The following is a 19,298-nucleotide window of genomic DNA, read 5'->3' as shown; positions in this document are numbered from 1 at the left end:
CACTCTGCTCCTGCTCAGCATATACATCCTCTGATGGCTTACTTATGAGACTACAGGCTGCATTTCATGTGTGCAGGTTACACTCTGCTCCTGCTCAGCATATACATCCTCTGATGGCTTACTCATGAGACTACAGGCTGCATTTCATGTGTGCAGGTTACACTCTGCTCCTGCTCAGCACCCATACACCCTCTGATGGCTTTCTTATGAGACTACAGGGTGCATTTCATGTGTGCAGGTTACACTCTGCTCCTGCTCAGCATCCATACATCCTCTGATGGCTTACTCATGAGACTACAGGCTGCATTTCATGTGTGCAGGTTACACTCTGCTCCTGCTCAGCACCCATACACCCTCTGATGGCTTACTTATGAGACTACAGGCAGCATTTCATGTGTGCAGGTTACACTCTGCCCCTGCTCAGCATATACACCCTCTCATGGCTTACTCATGAGGCTACAGGCTGCATTTCATGTGTGCAGGTTACACTCTGCTCCTGCTCAGCACCCATACACCCTCTGATGGCTTACTTATGAGACTACAGGCTGCATTTCATGTGTGCAGTTACACTCTGCTCCTGCTCAGCATATACATCCTCTGATGGCTTACTTATGAGACTACAGGCTGCATTTCATGTGTGCAGGTTACACTCTGCTCCTGCTCAGCATATACATCCTCTGATGGCTTACTCATGAGACTACAGGCTGCATTTCATGTGTGCAGGTTACACTCTGCTCCTGCTCAGCATCCGTACATCCTCTGATGGCTTACTCATAAGACTACAGGCTGCATTTCATGTGTGCAGGTTACACTCTGCTCCTGCTCAGCATCCGTATATCCTCTGATGGCTTACTCATAAGACTACAGGCTGCATTTCACGTGTGCAGGTTACACTCTTCCCCTGCTCAGCACCCATACACCCTCTGATGGCTTACTCATGGGGCTACAGGCTGCATTTCATGTGTGCAGGTTACACTCTGCTCCTGCTCAGCATATACACCCTCTGATGGCTTACTCATAAGACTACAGGCTGCATTTCATGTGTGCAGGGTTACACTCTGCCCCTGCTCAGCACCCATACACCCTCTGGTGGCTTACTCATGAGACTATAGGCTGCATTTCATGTGTGCAGGTTACACTCTGCTCCTGCTCAGCACCCGTACACCCTCTGATGGCTTATTCATGAGACTACAGGCTGCATTTCACGTGTGCAGGTTACACTCTGCTCCTGCTCAGCACCCATACACCCTCTGATGGCTTACTCATGAGACTACAGGCTGCATTTCATGTGTGCAGGTTACACTCTGCTCCTGCTCAGCATCCATACAACCTCTGATAGCTTACTCATGAGACTACAGGCTGCATTTCATGTGTGCAGGTTACACTCTGCTCCTGCTCAGCATATACATCCTCTGATGGCTTACTTATGAGACTACAGGCTGCATTTCATGTGTGCAGGTTACACTCTGCTCCTGCTCAGCATATACATCCTCTGATGGCTTACTCATGAGACTACAGGCTGCATTTCATGTGTGCAGGTTACACTCTGCTCCTGCTCAGCATCCGTACATCCTCTGATGGCTTACTCATAAGACTACAGGCTGCATTTCATGTGTGCAGGTTACACTCTGCTCCTGCTCAGCACCCATACACCCTCTGATGGCTTACTCATGAGACTACAGGCTGCATTTCATGTGTGCAGGTTACATTCTGCTCCTGCTCAGCACCCATACACCCTCTGATGGCTTACTCATAAGACTACAGGCTGCATTTCATGTGTGCAGGTTACACTCTGCTCCTGCTCAGCATCCGTACATCCTCTGATGGCTTACTCATAAGACTACAGGCTGCATTTCATGTGTGCAGGTTACACTCTTTTCCTGCTCTGCATCCATACATCCTCTGATGGCTTATTCATGAGACTACAGGCTGCATTTCATGTGTGCAGGGTTACACTCTGGCCCTGCTCAGCACCCATACACCCTCTGGTGGCTTACTCATGAGACTATAGGCTGCATTTCATGTGTGCAGGTTACACTCTGCTCCTGCTCAGCACCCGTACACCCTCTGATGGCTTACTCATGTGACTACAGGCTGCATTTCATGTGTGCAGGGTTACACTCTGCTCCTGCTCAGCATATACATCCTCTGATGGCTTACTCATGAGGCTACAGGCTGCATTTCATGTGTGCAGGTTACACTCTGCCCCTGCTCAGCATCCATACATCCTCTGATGGCTTACTCATGAGACTACAGGCTGCATTTCATGTGTGCAGGTTACACTCTGCTCCTGCTCAGCACCCATACACCCTCTGATGGCTTTCTTATGAGACTACAGGGTGCATTTCATGTGTGCAGGTTACACTCTGCTCCTGCTCAGCATCCATACATCCTCTGATGGCTTACTCATGAGACTACAGGCTGCATTTCATGTGTGCAGGTTACACTCTGCTCCTGCTCAGCACCCATACACCCTCTGATGGCTTACTTATGAGACTACAGGCAGCATTTCATGTGTGCAGGTTACATTCTGCTCCTGCTCAGCATCCATACATCCTCTGATGGCTTACTCATTAGACTACAGGCTGCATTTCATGTGTGCAGGGTTACACTCTGCTCCTGCTCAGCATCCATACATCCTCTGATGGCTTGCTCATGTGACTACAGGCTGCATTTCATGTGTGCAGGTTACACTCTGATCAGCACCCGTACATCCTCTGATGGCTTACTCATGAGACTACAGGCTGCATTTCACGTGTGCAGGTTACATTCTGCTCCTGCTCAGCATCCATACATCCTCTGATGGCTTACTCATGAGGCTACAGGCTGCATTTCATGTGTGCAGGTTACATTCTGCTCCTGCTCAGCATCCATACATCCTCTGATGGCTTACTCATAAGACTACAGGCTGCATTTCACGTGTGCAGGTTACATTCTGCTCCTGCTCAGCATCCATACAACCTCTGATGGCTTACTCATAAGACTACAGGCTGCATTTCACGTGTGCAGGTTACACTCTGCTCCTGCTCAGCATCCATACACCCTCTGATAGCTTACTCATGAGACTAAAGGCTGCATTTCATGTGTGCAGGTAACACTCTGCTCCTGCTCAGCACCCATACACCCTCTGATGGCTTACTTATGAGACTACAGGCAGCATTTCATGTGTGCAGGTTACACTCTGCTCCTGCTCAGCATCCATACACCCTCTGATGGCTTACTCATGAGACTACAGGCTGCATTTCATGTGTGCAGGTTACACTCTGCTCCTGCTCAGCATCCGTACATCCTCTGATGGCTTATTCATGAGACTACAGGCTGCATTTCATGTGTGCAGGTTACACTCTGCTCCTGCTCAGCACCCATACACCCTCTGATGGCTTACTTATGAGACTACAGGCAGCATTTCATGTGTGCAGGTTACACTCTGCTCCTGCTCAGCATCCATACATCCTCTGATGGCTTACTCATAAGACTACAGGCTGCATTTCATGTGTGCAGGTTACATTCTGCTCCTGCTCAGCATCCATACATCCTCTGATGGCTTACTCATGAGACTACAGGCTGCATTTCATGTGTGTAGGGTTACACTCTGCTCCTGCTCAGCATCCATACATCCTCTGATGGCTTACTCATGAGGCTACAGGCTGCATTTCACGTGTGCAGGTTACACTCTGCTCCTGCTCAGCACCCATACACCCTCTGATGGCTTATTCATGAGGCTACAGGCTGCATTTCATGTGTGTAGGGTTACACTCTGCTCCTGCTCAGCATCCATACATCCTCTGATGGCTTACTCATGAGGCTACAGGCTGCATTTCACGTGTGCAGGTTACACTCTGCTCCTGCTCAGCACCCATACACCCTCTGATGGCTTGCTCATGAGACTACAGGCTGCATTTCACGTGTGCAGGTTACACTCTGCACCTGCTCAGCACCCGTACATCCTCTGATGGCTTACTCATGAGGCTACAGGCTGCATTTCATGTGTGCAGGTTACACTCTGCCCCTGCTCAGCACCCATACACCCTCTGATGGCTTACTTATGAGACTACAGGCTGCATTTCATGTGTGCAGGGTTACACTCTGCTCCTGCTCAGCACCCATACATCCTCTGATGGCTTACTTATGAGACTACAGGCTGCATTTCATGTGTGCAGGTTACACTCTGCACCTGCTCAGCACCCATACACCCTCTGATGGCTTTCTCATGAGACTACAGGCTGCATTTCATGTGTGTAGGGTTACACTCTGCTCCTGCTCAGCACCCATACACCCTCTGATGGCTTACTCATGGGGCTACAGGCTGTATTTCATGTGTGCAGGTTACACTCTGCTCCTGCTCAGCATCCATACATCCTCTGATGGCTTTCTTATGAGACTACAGGCTGCATTTCATGTGTGCAGGTTACACTCTGCTCCTGCTCAGCACCCATACACCCTCTGATGGCTTTCTTATGAGACTACAGGCTGCATTTCATGTGTGCAGGTTACACTCTGCTCCTGCTCAGCACCCATACACCCTCTGATGGCTTAATCATGAGACTACAGGCTGCATTTCATGTGTGCAGGTTACACTCTGCTCCTGCTCAGCATCCATACATCCTCTGATGGCTTACTCATAAGACTACAGGCTGCATTTCATGTGTGCAGGTTACACTCTGCTCCTGCTCAGCACCCATACACCCTCTGATGGCTTACTCATAAGACTACAGGCTGCATTTCATGTGTGCAGGTTACATTCTGCTCCTGCTCAGCATCCATACATCCTCTGATAGCTTTCTTATGAGACTACAGGCTGCATTTCATGTGTGCAGGTTACACTCTGCTCCTGCTCAGCACCCATACACCCTCTGATGGCTTAATCATGAGACTACAGGCTGCATTTCATGTGTGCAGGTTACACTCTGCACCTGCTCAGCATATACACCCTCTGATGGCTTTCTTATGTGACTTCAGGCTGCATTTCATGTGTGCAGGTTACACTCTGCACCTGCTCAGCACCCATACACTCTCTGATGGCTTACTCATGAGACTAAAGGCTGCATTTCATGTGTGCAGGTTACACTCTTTTCCTGCTCAGCACCCATACACCCTCTGATGGCTTTCTTATGAGACTACAGGCTGCATTTCATGTGTGCAGGTTACACTCTGCTCCTGCTCAGCATCCATACACCCTCTGGTGGCTTACTCATGAGACCACAGGCTGCATTTCATGTGTGCAGGTTACTCTCTGCACCTGCTCAGCATATACATCCTCTGATGGCTTACTCATGAGACTACAGGCTGCATTTCATGTGTGCAGGTTACACTCTGCTCCTGCTCAGCATCTGTACATCTTCTGCTCAAACAGATTTATGCTTTTTTCTTACACAGATTCCAGAGACTCCATTGCTCGTGTGGTCTATGCTCGCATGTTTGGCTGGATTGTCACTAAGGTGAACCAACTGCTGGCTAGTGATGTGGAGGCCGGGGCCCTGGTGCAGGAGATAGGTAAGTGATGTGTGTGTTTCTGTATTTATGACCATGTTTGTGTAGTGTGTGTTTACATATTGTGTACTTGTAGTGTGTGTACACTGTGTGTGTGTACTGTGTGTCTATAAACGTGAGTGTGTGTACTGTATGTGTACTGTGTGTCTATGAACAGGTGTGTGTACTGTGTGTCTATGAACGTGTGTATGTGTACTGTGTGTCTATGAACAGGTGTGTGTACTGTGTGTCTATGAACAGGTGTATGTGTACTGTGTCTCTATGAACAGGTGTGTGTGTACTGTGTGTCTATAAACGTGAGTGTGTGTACTGTATGTGTACTGCGTGTCTATGAACGTGTGTATGTGTACTGTGTGTCTATGAACAGGTGTGTGTACTGTGTGTCTATGAACAGGTGTGTGTGTACTGTGTCTCTATGAACAGGTGTGTGTGTACTGTGTGTCTATGAACAGGTGTGTGTGTACTGTGTGTCTATGAACAGGTGTGTGTGTACTGTGTGTCTATGAACAGGTGTGTGTGTACTGTGTGTCTATGAACAGATGTGTGTACTGTGTGTCTATGAACAGGTGTGTGTGTACTGTGTGTCTATGAACAGGTGTGTGTACTGTGTGTCTATGAACGTGTGTATGTACTGTGTGTCTATGAACGTGTGTGTGTACTGTGTGTCTATGAACGTGTGTGTGTACTGTGTGTCTATGAACAGGTGTGTGTACTGTGTGTCTATGAACAGGTGTGTGTGCTGTGTGTCTATGAACGTGAGTGTGTACTGTGTGTCTATGAACAGGTGTGTGTACTGTGTGTCTATGAATGTGTGTGTGTACTGTGTGTCTATGAACAGGTGTGTGTACTGTGTGTCTATGAACAGGTGTGTGTACTGTGTGTCTATGAACGTGTATGTGTACTGTGTGTCTATGAACGTGTATGTGTACTGTGTGTCTATGAACAGGTGTGTGTACTGTGTGTCTATGAACAGGTGTGTGTACTGTGTCTATGAACGTGTGTGTGTGTACTGTGTGTCTATGAACAGGTGTGTGTACTGTGTGTCTATGAACAGGTGTGTGTACTGTGTGTCTATGAACAGGTGTGTGTACTGTGTGTCTATGAACGTGTGTGTGTACTGTGTGTCTATGAAAGTTTGTGTGTACTGTGTGTCTATGAACAGGTGTGTGTACTGTGTGTCTATGAACGTGTATGTGTACTGTGTGTCTATGAACGTGTATGTGTACTGTGTGTCTATGAACAGGTGTGTGTACTGTGTGTCTATGAACAGGTGTGTGTACTGTGTGTCTATGAACGTGTATGTGTACTGTGTGTCTATGAACGTGTATGTGTACTGTGTGTCTATGAACAGGTGTGTGTACTGTGTGTCTATGAACAGGTGTGTGTACTGTGTGTCTATGAACAGGTGTGTGTACTGTGTGTCTATGAACAGGTGTGTGTACTGTGTGTCTATGAACAGGTGTGTGTACTGTGTGTCTATGAACAGGTGTGTGTACTGTGTGTCTATGAACGTGTGTGTGTACTGTGTGTCTATGAACAGGTGTGTGTACTGTGTGTCTATGAACAGGTGTGTGTACTGTGTGTCTATGAACAGGTGTGTGTACTGTGTGTCTATGAACAGGTGTGTGTACTGTGTGTCTATGAACAGGTGTGTGTACTGTGTGTCTATGAACAGGTGTGTGTACTGTGTGTCTATGAACGTGTGTGTGTACTGTGTGTCTATGAAAGTTTGTGTGTACTGTGTGTGCACGAAAGTACAGAGGCACCGAAAGGATAAAATCACTATAAATTAAAAATCATAAAACTGGGGGGTACTGGATGACTTACCTCCCCAAAAATGACAGATTGCAAAATATTCACATAAAAGGATTCAGTTTATTCTTACTCCACAATACAACTTGCAACGCGTTTCGTGAGTCTAACGCCCGCTTCCTCAGGCAACATAAAACTGGAGCAACTGAAATAAAAATAGATAATAACCCTAACATACATACACCAAACTGTAAAAAACAATAATCATTTATTTCATAAAAGTACACTGAAAGACACATTAAGCTAACAGTGACACTTCCGCAGGGTATCTGCCCCCTCTTTTTTTATTATTATTGATATTAACCGGGATCTGATTTTGCCCAAGTTTCAATGTTGCTATTTCTACTGGAAACCTGGCCAGTGTGCTTCAGTATTGATAACAAAGTTTGCTACGTACATCATTGTGCAAAAACACATGCAGCAGATCCCATTTGTCTGTCACTCATTCGTCTCACCCGCCCACATCTCTATGGTGCGCTTGCGTTCCAATAGCCGGAAGCGCAGGTTGGAGCGCAGAGGGACGGTGGCCTTATGGATGAAAGGACGGTGGTTCAGCAGGAGTGCGGCGATTGTGCCGTTTCTCTCGGCTATCTACAGCTGTCTCACCGTGTTATATCTATCCGAGCACTTGCTTTCTGCAATAGTGCTGATGCGGAGTGACTGGCCAATAACCCATCAAATACATTGGATGAAATAATAGGGCCGGTAACCCACCTTGTGCATCAATTCTTCAAATCATATAGGAACATGCATCAATTATAGCATATATCTTAAAGGCACCTATATAAAAATAGTATACACACAACCATTTTATCAAAAATCTGAATATATAAAAATTAAAAAAATCATAAAAATTATGGTCAGGTTCATGTTATGTAAGAATTACACATAAACAATACAAATGACACTTTCATAACCTATGCCTCAAATTGATTTATGCCCGCACATATACAAGTGGGGGGAGGGAGGAGGGGGGGGGAGGGCTGGTGAACAAGGTACTGATCAGTGATTATCGATTTTTGGGGAGGACGGGGAAAAAAACGTCCTGTACCCCCCTCACCTACTCCCTTCTGTACCCCCCTCACCTACTCCATCCTGTACCCCCCTCACCTACTCCCTTCTGTACCCCCCTCACCAACTCCATCCTGTACCCCCCTCACCTACTCCCTTCTGTACCCCCCTCACCTACTCCACCCTGTACCCCCCTCACCTACTCCCTTCTGTTCCCCCCTCACCTACTCCCTCCTGTACCCCCCTCACCAACTCCATCCTGTACCCCCCTCACCTACTCCATCCTGTACCCCCCTCACCTACTCCCTTCTGTATCCCCCTCACCTACTCCATCCTGTACCCCCCTCACCTACTCCCTCCTGTACCCCCCTCACCAACTCCATCCTGTACCCCCCTCACCTACTCCCTTCTGTACCCCCCTCACCTACTCCATCCTGTACCCCCCTCACCTACTCCCTTCTGTTCCCCCCTCACCTACTCCCTCCTGTACCCCCCTCACCAACTCCATCCTGTACCCCCCTCACCTACTCCCTTCTGTACCCCCCTCACCTACTCCATCCTGTACCCCCCTCACCTACTCCCTTCTGTTCCCCCCTCACCTACTCCCTTCTGTACCCCCCTCACCTACTCCCTTCTGTACCCCCCTCACCTACTCCATCCTGTACCCCCCTCACCTACTCCATCCTGTACCCCCCTCACCTACTCCCTTCTGTACTCCCTCACCTACTCCATCCTGTACCCCCTCACCTACTCCATCCTGTACCCCCCTCACCTACTCCATCCTGTACCCCCCTCACCTACTCCCTTCTGTACTCCCTCACCTACTCCATCCTGTACCCCCCTCACCTACTCCCTTCTGTACCCCCTCACCTACTCCATCCTGTACCCCCCTCACCTACTCCATCCTGTACCCCCCTCACCTACTCCATCCTGTACCCCCCTCACCTACTCCATCCTGTGCCCCCTCACCTACTCCATCCTGTACCCCCCTCACCTACTCCGTCCTGTACCCCCCTCACCTACTCCATCCTGTACCCCCCTCACCTACTCCCTTCTGTACCCCCTCACCTACTCCATCCTGTACCCCCCTCACCTACTCCATCCTGTACCCCCCTCACCTACTCCCTTCTGTATCCCCCTCACCTACTCCATCCTGTACCCCCCTCACCTACTCCCTCCTGTACCCCCCTCACCAACTCCATCCTGTACCCCCCTCACCTACTCCCTTCTGTACCCCCCTCACCTACTCCATCCTGTACCCCCCTCACCTACTCCCTTCTGTTCCCCCCTCACCTACTCCCTCCTGTACCCCCCTCACCAACTCCATCCTGTACCCCCCTCACCTACTCCCTTCTGTACCCCCCTCACCTACTCCATCCTGTACCCCCCTCACCTACTCCCTTCTGTTCCCCCCTCACCTACTCCCTTCTGTACCCCCCTCACCTACTCCCTTCTGTACCCCCCTCACCTACTCCATCCTGTACCCCCCTCACCTACTCCATCCTGTACCCCCCTCACCTACTCCCTTCTGTACTCCCTCACCTACTCCATCCTGTACCCCCTCACCTACTCCATCCTGTACCCCCCTCACCTACTCCATCCTGTACCCCCCTCACCTACTCCCTTCTGTACTCCCTCACCTACTCCATCCTGTACCCCCCTCACCTACTCCCTTCTGTACCCCCTCACCTACTCCATCCTGTACCCCCCTCACCTACTCCATCCTGTACCCCCCTCACCTACTCCATCCTGTACCCCCCTCACCTACTCCATCCTGTGCCCCCTCACCTACTCCATCCTGTACCCCCCTCACCTACTCCGTCCTGTACCCCCCTCACCTACTCCATCCTGTACCCCCCTCACCTACTCCCTTCTGTACCCCCTCACCTACTCCATCCTGTACCCCCCTCACCTACTCCATCCTGTACCCCCCTCACCTACTCCCTTCTGTACCCCCTCACGGCCTCACCTACTCCGTCCTGTACCCCCTCACCTACTCCATCCTGTACCCCCCTCACCTACTCCCTTCTGTACCCCCTCACCTACTCCATCCTGTACCCCCCTCACCTACTCCATCCTGTACCCCCCTCACCTACTCCCTCCTGTACCCCCCTCACCTACTCCGTCCTGTCCCCCCCTCACCTACTCCCTCCTGTACCCCCCTCACCTGCTCCCTTCTGTACCCCCCTCACCTACTCCATCCTGTACCCCCCTCACCTACTCCGTCCTGTACCCCCCTCACCTACTCCATCCTGTGCCCCCCTCACCTACTCCCTCCTGTACCCCCCTCACCTACTCCGTCCTGTACCCCCTCACCTACTCCATCCTGTACCCCTCTCACGTACTCCCTTCTGTACCCCCTCACCTACTCCATCCTGTACCCCCCTCACCTACTCCATCCTGTACCCCCCTCACCTACTCCCTTCTGTACCCCCTCACGGCCTCACCTACTCCGTCCTGTACCCCCCTCACCTACTCCCTTCTGTACCCCCTCACCTACTCTATCCTGTACCCCCCTCACCTACTCCATCCTGTACCCCCCTCACCTACTCCCTCCTGTACCCCCCTCACCTACTCCGTCCTGTCCCCCCCTCACCTACTCCCTCCTGTACCCCCCTCACCTGCTCCCTTCTGTACCCCCCTCACCTACTCCATCCTGTACCCCCCTCACCTACTCCGTCCTGTACCCCCCTCACCTAATCCATCCTGTGCCCCCCTCACCTACTCCCTCCTGTACCCCCTCACCTACTCCGTCCTGTACCCCCTCACCTACTCCATCCTGTACACCCCTCACCTACTCCATCCTGTACCCCCCTCACCTACTCCATCCTGTACCCCCCTCACCTACTCCATCCTGTACCCCCCTCACCTACTCCCTTCTGTACTCCCTCACCTACTCCATCCTGTACCCCCTCACCTACTCCATCCTGTACCCCCCTCACCTACTCCATCCTGTACCCCCCTCACCTACTCCATCCTGTACTCCCCTCACCTACTCCCTTCTGTACCCCCTCACCTACTCCATCCTGTACCCCCCTCACCTACTCCATCCTGTACCCCCCTCACCTACTCCGTCCTGTACCCCCTCACCTACTCCATCCTGTACACCCCTCACCTACTCCATCCTGTACCCCCCTCACCTACTCCATCCTGTACCCCCCTCACCTACTCCATCCTGTACCCCCCTCACCTACTCCCTTCTGTACTCCCTCACCTACTCCATCCTGTACCCCCTCACCTACTCCATCCTGTACCCCCCTCACCTACTCCATCCTGTACCCCCCTCACCTACTCCATCCTGTACTCCCCTCACCTACTCCCTTCTGTACCCCCTCACCTACTCCATCCTGTACCCCCCTCACCTACTCCATCCTGTACCCCCCTCACCTACTCCATCCTGTACCCCCCTCACCTACTCCATCCTGTGTCCCCCTCACCTACTCCATCCTGTACCCCCCTCACCTACTCCGTCCTGTACCCCCCTCACCTACTCCGTCCTGTACCCCCTCACCTACTCCATCCTGTACCCCCCTCACCTACTTCATCCTGTACCCCCCTCACCTACTCCCTTCTGTACCCCCTCACGGCCTCACCTACTCCATCCTGTACCCCCCTCACCTACTCCCTTCTGTACCCCCTCACCTACTCCATCCTGTACCCCCCTCACCTACTCCATCCTGTTCCCCCCTCACCTACTCCCTTCTGTACCCCCCTCACCTACTCCGTCCTGTCCCCCCCTCACCTACTCCCTCCTGTACCCCCCTCACCTGCTCCCTTCTGTACCCCCCTCAACTACTCCATCCTGTACCCCCCTCACCTACTCCGTCCTGTACCCCCCTCACCTACTCCATCCTGTGCCCCCCTCACCTACTCCCTCCTGTACCCCCCTCACCTACTCCGTCCTGTACCCCCTCACCTACTCCATCCTGTACCCCCCTCACCTACTCCCTTCTGTACCCCCTCACCTACTCCATCCTGTACCCCCCTCACCTACTCCATCCTGTACCCCCCTCACCTACTCCCTTCTGTACCCCCTCACGGCCTCACCTACTCCGTCCTGTACCCTCTCACCTACTCCCTCCTGTACCCCCTCACCTACTCCCTTCTGTACCCCCTCACCTACTCCATCCTGTACCCCCCTCACCTACTCCATCCTGTACCCCCCTCACCTACTCCATCCTGTACCCCTCTCACCTACTCCATCCTGTACCCCCCTCACCTACTCCATCCTGTACCCCCCTCACCTACTTCATCCTATACCCCCCTCACCTACTCCCTTCTGTACCCCCCTCACCTACTCCATCCTGTACCCCCCTCACCTACTTCATCCTATACCCCCCTCACCTACTCCCTTCTGTACCCCCCTCACCTACTCCGTCCTGTACCCCCTCACCTACTCCATCCTGTACCCCCCTCACCTACTCCATCCTGTACCCCCCTCACCTACTCCCTCCTGTACCCCCCTCACCTACTCCCTTCTGTACCCCCTCACCTACTCCATCCTGTACCCCCCTCACCTACTCCCTCCTGTACCCCCCTCACCTACTCCGTCCTGTTCCCCCCTCACCTACTCCCTCCTGTACCCCCCTCACCTACTCCATCCTGTGCCCCCTCACCTACTCCATCCTGTGCCCCCCTCACCTACTCCATCCTGTACCCCCCTCACCTACTCCATCCTGTACCCCCCTCACCTACTCCCTCCTGTAACCCCCTCACCTACTCCCTCCTGTACCCCCCTCACCTACTCCATCCTGTACCCTCCTCACCTACTCCATCCTGTACCCCCCTCACCTACTCCATCCTGTACCCCCCTCACCTACTCCATCCTGTACCCCCCTCACCTACTCCATCCTGTACCCCTCTCACCTACTCCATCCTGTACCCCCCTCACCTACTCCATCCTGTACCCCCCTCACCTACTTCATCCTATACCCCCCTCACCTACTCCCTTCTGTACCCCCCTCACCTACTCCATCCTGTACCCCCCTCACCTACTTCATCCTATACCCCCCTCACCTACTCCCTTCTGTACCCCCCTCACCTACTCCGTCCTGTACCCCCTCACCTACTCCATCCTGTACCCTCCTCACCTACTCCATCCTGTACCCCCCTCACCTACTCCCTCCTGTACCCCCCTCACCTACTCCCTTCTGTACCCCCTCACCTACTCCATCCTGTACCCCCCTCACCTACTCCCTCCTGTACCCCCCTCACCTACTCCGTCCTGTTCCCCCCTCACCTACTCCCTCCTGTACCCCCCCTCACCTACTCCATCCTGTGCCCCCTCACCTACTCCATCCTGTGCCCCCCTCACCTACTCCATCCTGTACCCCCCTCACCTACTCCAAATCCAAATCCAAATCCAAAAAACTTTATTGGCAGGACCAAATACATTTAGCATTGCCAAAGCAAAACAAAACAAAACATTAACATGGGGGGGGAGGGGTGATTGTGGGAATAAGAGAAGGATAAAGGGGGTTGGGGTATATAGTCCATAGGTGTGTGGAGGATGTAAGAGACAGTATGGGGGACTGGGATATACAGTCCATAGGGGGGTATTGGGGGGAATACAGTCCATGTGGTATCATGTTCCTCTCAGTTGGTGGCAGGCTGTGACATATCGGGCAGCTATTTGCACGGTTGTTTCCTCCTCCCCCAGTAGGATGTAGAGTTTCCGCTCCTCATCTGTGGAGGTGAAATCCTGGATGTGGGCGGAGAGTCTCTGGAAGTGGGCGGTCCTCACAGGTGCGTATTTGCTGCAGTGTAGCAGGAAGTGGGCCTCATCCTCCAGGACCCCCTGGTCACATTGTCTGCACAGTCTCTCCTCCCGGGGCTTCCATGTCTGTCTGTGCCGCCCTGTCTCTATCTCCAGGCTGTGGGCGGAGAGTCTCTGGAAGTGGGCGGTCCTCACAGGTGCGTATTTGCTGCAGTGTAGCAGGAAGTGGGCCTCATCCTCCAGGACCCCCTGGTCACATTGCCTGCACAGTCTCTCCTACCGGGGCTTCCATGTCTCTCTGTGGCGCCCTGTCTCTATCTCCAGGCTGTGGGCGGAGAGTTTCTGGAAGTGGGCGGTCCTCACAGGTGCGTATTTGCTGAAGTGTAGCAGGAAGTGGGCCTCATCCTCCAGGACCCCCTGGTCACATTGCCTGCACAGTCTCTCCTCCCGGGGCTTCCATGTCTGTCTGTGCCGCCCTGTCTCTATCTCCAGGCTGTGGGCGGAGAGTCTCTGGAAGTGGGTGGTCCTCACAGGTGCGTATTTGCTGCAGTGTAGCAGGAAGTGGGCCTCATCCTCCAGCACCCCCTGGTCACATTGCCTGCACAGTCTCTCCTCCTGGGGCTTCCATGTCTGTCTGTGGCGCCCTGTCTCTATCTCCGGGCTGTGGGCGGAGAGTCTCTGGAAGTGGGCGGTCCTCACAGGTGCGTATTTGCTGCAGTGTAGCAGGAAGTGGGCCTCATCCTCCAGCACCCCCTGGTCACATTGCCTGCACAGTATCTCCTCCCGGGGCTTCCATGTCTGTCTGTGGCGCCCTATCTCTATCTCCAGGCTGTTGGCACTCAGACAGTACAGGCTCAGGGTCTGTCTGTCTTTGTGGTGGTGTAGCCTCTCCAGATATGGAGCCATTGTGTACTCCCTCTGTAGTGATTGATAGACAGCGAGTTTCTGGGAGTTCTTTATGTCCCTTCTCCATTCCTCTAGGTATCGGTCCTTGCAGCTTTCTATAGTCCGTTTTATTTGGGCTTTTGTCAGCCTGTGTTGGTGGCCTTGGCTGGGCTGGCTGCTAATGCTTTGCTTGAGAGCGCGTGGTATGGCCTCGCCCCCCTGGCTCAGTGAGGCTTTATGGTGGTAAGTGCTGGGGTTGCTGCTCTGTATATGCGCCCAGTATGAGAGTGCCCTCTGCTGGATAGTCAGCCATAGTGGTATGGCCTCGCCCCCCTGGCTCAGTGAGGCTTTATGGTGGTAAGTGCTGGGGTTGCTGCTCTGTATATGCACCCAGTATGAGAGTGCCCTCTGCTGGATAGTCTGCCATAGTGGTATGGCCTCGCCCCCCTGGCTCAGTGAGGCTTTATGGTGGTAAGTGCTGGGGCTGCTGCTCTGTATGTGTGCCCAGTATGAGAGCGCCCTCTGCTGGATAGTCAGCCATAGTGGTATGGCCTCGCCACCCTGGCTCAGTGAGGCTTTATGGTGGTAAGTGCTGGGGCTGCTGCTCTGTATATGTGCCCAGTATGAGATCGCCCTCTGCTGGATAGTCAGCCATAGTGGTATGGCCTCGCCCCCCTGGCTCAGTGAGGCTTTATGGTGGTAAGTGCTGGGGTTGCTGCTCTGTATATGCGCCCAGTATGAGAGCGCCCTCTGCTGGATAGTCATCCATAGTGGTATGGCCTCGCCCCCCTGGCTCAGTGAGGCTTTATGGTGGTAAGTGCTGGGGTTGCTGCTCTGTATATGCACCCAGTATGAGAGCGCCCTCTGCTGGATAGTCATCCATAGTGGTATGGCCTCGCCCCCCTGGCTCAGTGAGGCTTTATGGTGGTAAGTGCTGGGGTTGCTGCTCTGTATATGCGCCCAGTATGAGAGCGCCCTCTGCTGGATAGTCATCCATAGTGGTATGGCCTCGCCCCCCTGGCTCAGTGAGGCTTTATGGTGGTAAGTGCTGGGGTTGCTGCTCTGTATATGCGCCCAGTATGAGAGTGCCCTCTGCTGGATAGTAAGCCATATTGGTATGGCCTCGCCCCCCCTGGCTCAGTGAGGCTTTATGGTGGTAAGTGCTGGGGCTGCTGCTCTGTATATGCGCCCAGTATGAGAGCGCCCTCTGCTGGATAGTCAGCCATAGTGGTATGGCCTCGCCCCCCTGGCTCAGTGAGGCTTTATGGTGGTAAGTGCTGGGGCTGCTGCTCTGTATATGCGCCCAGTATGAGAGCGCCCTCTGCTGGATAGTCAGCCATAGTGGGAATCTGCCTAGCTCTGCCCGGCAGGCTGAGTTTGAAGTGCTTCAATGGACTTGGAGGAGATACTTGCAGAACTCTAGATGGAAGATTTCTGTTGGGCTGGAGTCCCATTTTGATTGGTCAGGGTAGGTGACCGGGCCCCATACCTCACTGCTATAGAGCAGGATTGGGGTGATGATGCTGTCGAATATCTTTGCCCACACTCTCACTGGTGGTTTTAGGTGGTAAAGCTGTCTTCTGATTGCATAAAATGTTCTGCAGGCTTTGTCTTTCAGGGCCTGTATTGCTGGTTTAAAGCTTCCTGATTGGTTGATCTCCAGCCCCAGGTAGGTGTAGCTGTTAGTGGACACCAGTGGGGAGCCATTTAATATAAATGAGGAGGTGGGGGTTTTATTTCCATTCTTCTTCTGGAACACCATCACTTTTGTCTTCTTTGGGTTGATGGGCAGTGCCCATGTGGTACAGAAAGTCTCCAATACTGCCAGGCTATCCTGTAGTCCTTTCTCTGTTGGGGAGAGCAGCACAAGGTCATCTGCATACAGCAGGAACTTCACCTCACGGTCATGCAGGAGGAGGCCTGGAGCTGGGGAGGATTCCAGGGCTACAGCCAGTTGGTTAATGTATATGTTAAAGAGTGTTGGGCTCAGACTGCAGCCCTGCCTGACTCCTCGACCCTGCTTGAAGAACGCACTTCTCTTCCCATCTACTTTCACACTGCATTGGTTCCCAGTATATGAACTCTTGATGACATCATAGGTTTTTCCTCCTATTCCACTCTCTAGGAGTTTTAGGAAAAGGCCTGGGTGCCACACTGAGTCAAACGCCTTCTTAAAATCAACAAAGCAAGCGTGTATTTTGCCACGTGAGCTGTGGACATGGGTCTTGATGCGGCTGTGCAGTGTGTAAATGTGGTCGGTGGTGTGGTATATTTGCCACGTGAGCTGTGAACATGGGTATGATGAGGCTGTGCAGTGTGTAGATGTGGTCGGTGGTGTGGTGTATTTGCCACGTGAGCTGTGGACATGGGTCTTGACCAGGCTGTGCAGTGTGTAGATGTGGTCGGTGGTGTGGTGTATTTGCCACGTGAGCTGTGGACATGGGTCTTGACCAGGCTGTGCAGTGTGTAGATGTGGTCGGTGGTGTGGTGTATTTGCCACGTGAGCTGTGGACATGGGTCTTGATGAGGCTGTGCAGTGTGTAGATGTGGTCGGTGGTGCAGTATATTTGCCGCGTGAGCTGTGGACATGGGTCTTGATGAGGCTGTGCAGTGTGTAGATGTGGTCGGTTGTGCGGTATATTTGCCGCGTGAGCTGTGGACATGGGTCTTGATGAGGCTGTGCAGTGTGTAGATGTGGTCGGTGGTGTGGTGTATTTGCCATGTGAGCAGTGGACATGGGTCTTGATGGGGCTGTGCAGTGTGTAGATGTGGTCGGTGGTGTGGTGTATTTGCCACGTGAGCTGTGGACATGGGTCTTGATGAGGCTGTGCAGTGTGTAGATGTGGTCGGTGGTGCAGTATATTTGCCGCGTGAGCTGTGGACATGGGTCTTGATGAGGCTGTGCAGTGTGTAGATGTGGTCGGTTGTGCGGTATATTTGCCGCGTGAGCTGTGGACATGGGTCTTGATGAGGCTGTGCAGTGTGTAGATGTTGTCGGTGGTGTGGTGTATTTTGCCACGTGAGCTGTGGACATGGGTCTTGATGAGGCTGTGCAGTGTGTAGATGTGGTCGGTGGTGTGGTGTATTTTGCCACGTGAGCTGTGGACATGGGTCTTGATGAGGCTGTGCAGTGTGTAGATGTGGTCGGTGGTGCAGTATATTTGCCGTGTGAGCTGTGGACATGGGTCTTGATAAGGCTGTGCAGTGTGTAGATGTGGTCGGTGGTGTGGTGTATTTTGCCACGTGAGCTGTGGACATGGGTCTTGATGAGGCTGTGCAGTGTGTAGATGTGGTCGGTTGTGCGGTGGTTTGGCATGAACCCGGCATGGCTTTTGCTGAGTACGTCCTGCTGTGTGAGGAAGGAGAGGATCCTTTTATTGATGATGCTGTTAAACAGTTTCCCCAGTGTGCTGCTGACACAGATTCCTCTGTAGTTTGCTGGATCATATCTGTCCCCATTCTTGTAGATGGGTGTTACGAGGCCTTCACTCCAGGCCTGAGGAAAGGAGCCCACCCTCAGGATAAGGTTGAATAGTCTTGCGAGTGCCTCATGTATTTCCTGGGGGCTGTATTTGATCATCTCTGGCAGGATGCCATCGGTACCGCTAGCCTTCTTACATTTTATCAGCTTTGTTCTTTCTCTTATTTCCTGCACCGTGATTGGTGTATCCAGAGGGTTTTGAAAGTCCTTGATTGTCTCCTCCATGTCCTTCAGTTTTGCGGCTATTTGTTTCTGTTCCGGGGTTTGGGCATTTTCTGGGATGTCTTTGTAGAGGTTCCTGAAGTAGTGGAGCCAGATGTGGCCATTTTGGATATGAAGAGGGCTTTTTTTAGGCTTTGTCCCAATGTGGTTCCAGGTCTCCCAGAATGAGTTGTCTTGGAGGGAGTCCTCCAGCTGTTGGAGTTTGTGGGAGATGTGGCTCTGTTTTTTCCACCTGAGGGTGTCTTTGTATTGTCTCTGTAGGTGGTCATGGGTTTCCCTTAGGTCTCGGTTGTTGGGGTCTCTGTGTTTTTGGTTAGAGGCTGCCCTTAGCGAATTACGTAGAGCCTTGCATTCACTGTCAAACCATTTTTGGGACTGTTTGTTTGTGGATCTCTTGAAGTTGGTCTGCTTGAGGCCTGCTAGTACTGCCATGGTATGTAGGATGTTACTGAAGTCCTTCACTGCATGGCTGACACCTTGTTGGTTTGGTTCATATGGGTTGTTATAAAAGTTTGTCAGCAGTTCTTGGATTTTGGCAGTTTTGGTCATGTTGGTGTATTCGGTGGCAGACTGTTTGGGCCATTTGACGGTTGGTGGCAGCTTGTAGAGACCGGTCTGGTGAGGCTGCTGTGTGGTTGGTTTGTCGGTGGATTTCAGGTACAGCAAGATTTGGTTGTGGTC

General features: G+C 52.3%; 1 protein-coding gene across 1 annotated transcript in view; it reads left to right on the top strand.

Moving 5' to 3' along the window:
- The window catches only part of LOC137544753 (myosin-IIIb-like), a 418,671-nt gene that overhangs the window by 145,933 nt on the left and 253,440 nt on the right, over window positions 1–19,298 (top strand). Inside the window, exon 10 of the mRNA XM_068265847.1 lies at window positions 5,377–5,493. Within this exon, the coding sequence (XP_068121948.1) occupies window positions 5,377–5,493 (117 nt within the window). The remainder of the gene's footprint in view (window positions 1–5,376; window positions 5,494–19,298) is intronic.

Source organism: Hyperolius riggenbachi, chromosome 1 (assembly GCF_040937935.1).
Source record: "Hyperolius riggenbachi isolate aHypRig1 chromosome 1, aHypRig1.pri, whole genome shotgun sequence".
Classification (NCBI taxonomy): domain Eukaryota; kingdom Metazoa; phylum Chordata; class Amphibia; order Anura; family Hyperoliidae; genus Hyperolius; species Hyperolius riggenbachi.
This window is presented reverse-complemented; position numbering and strand designations above follow the sequence as displayed.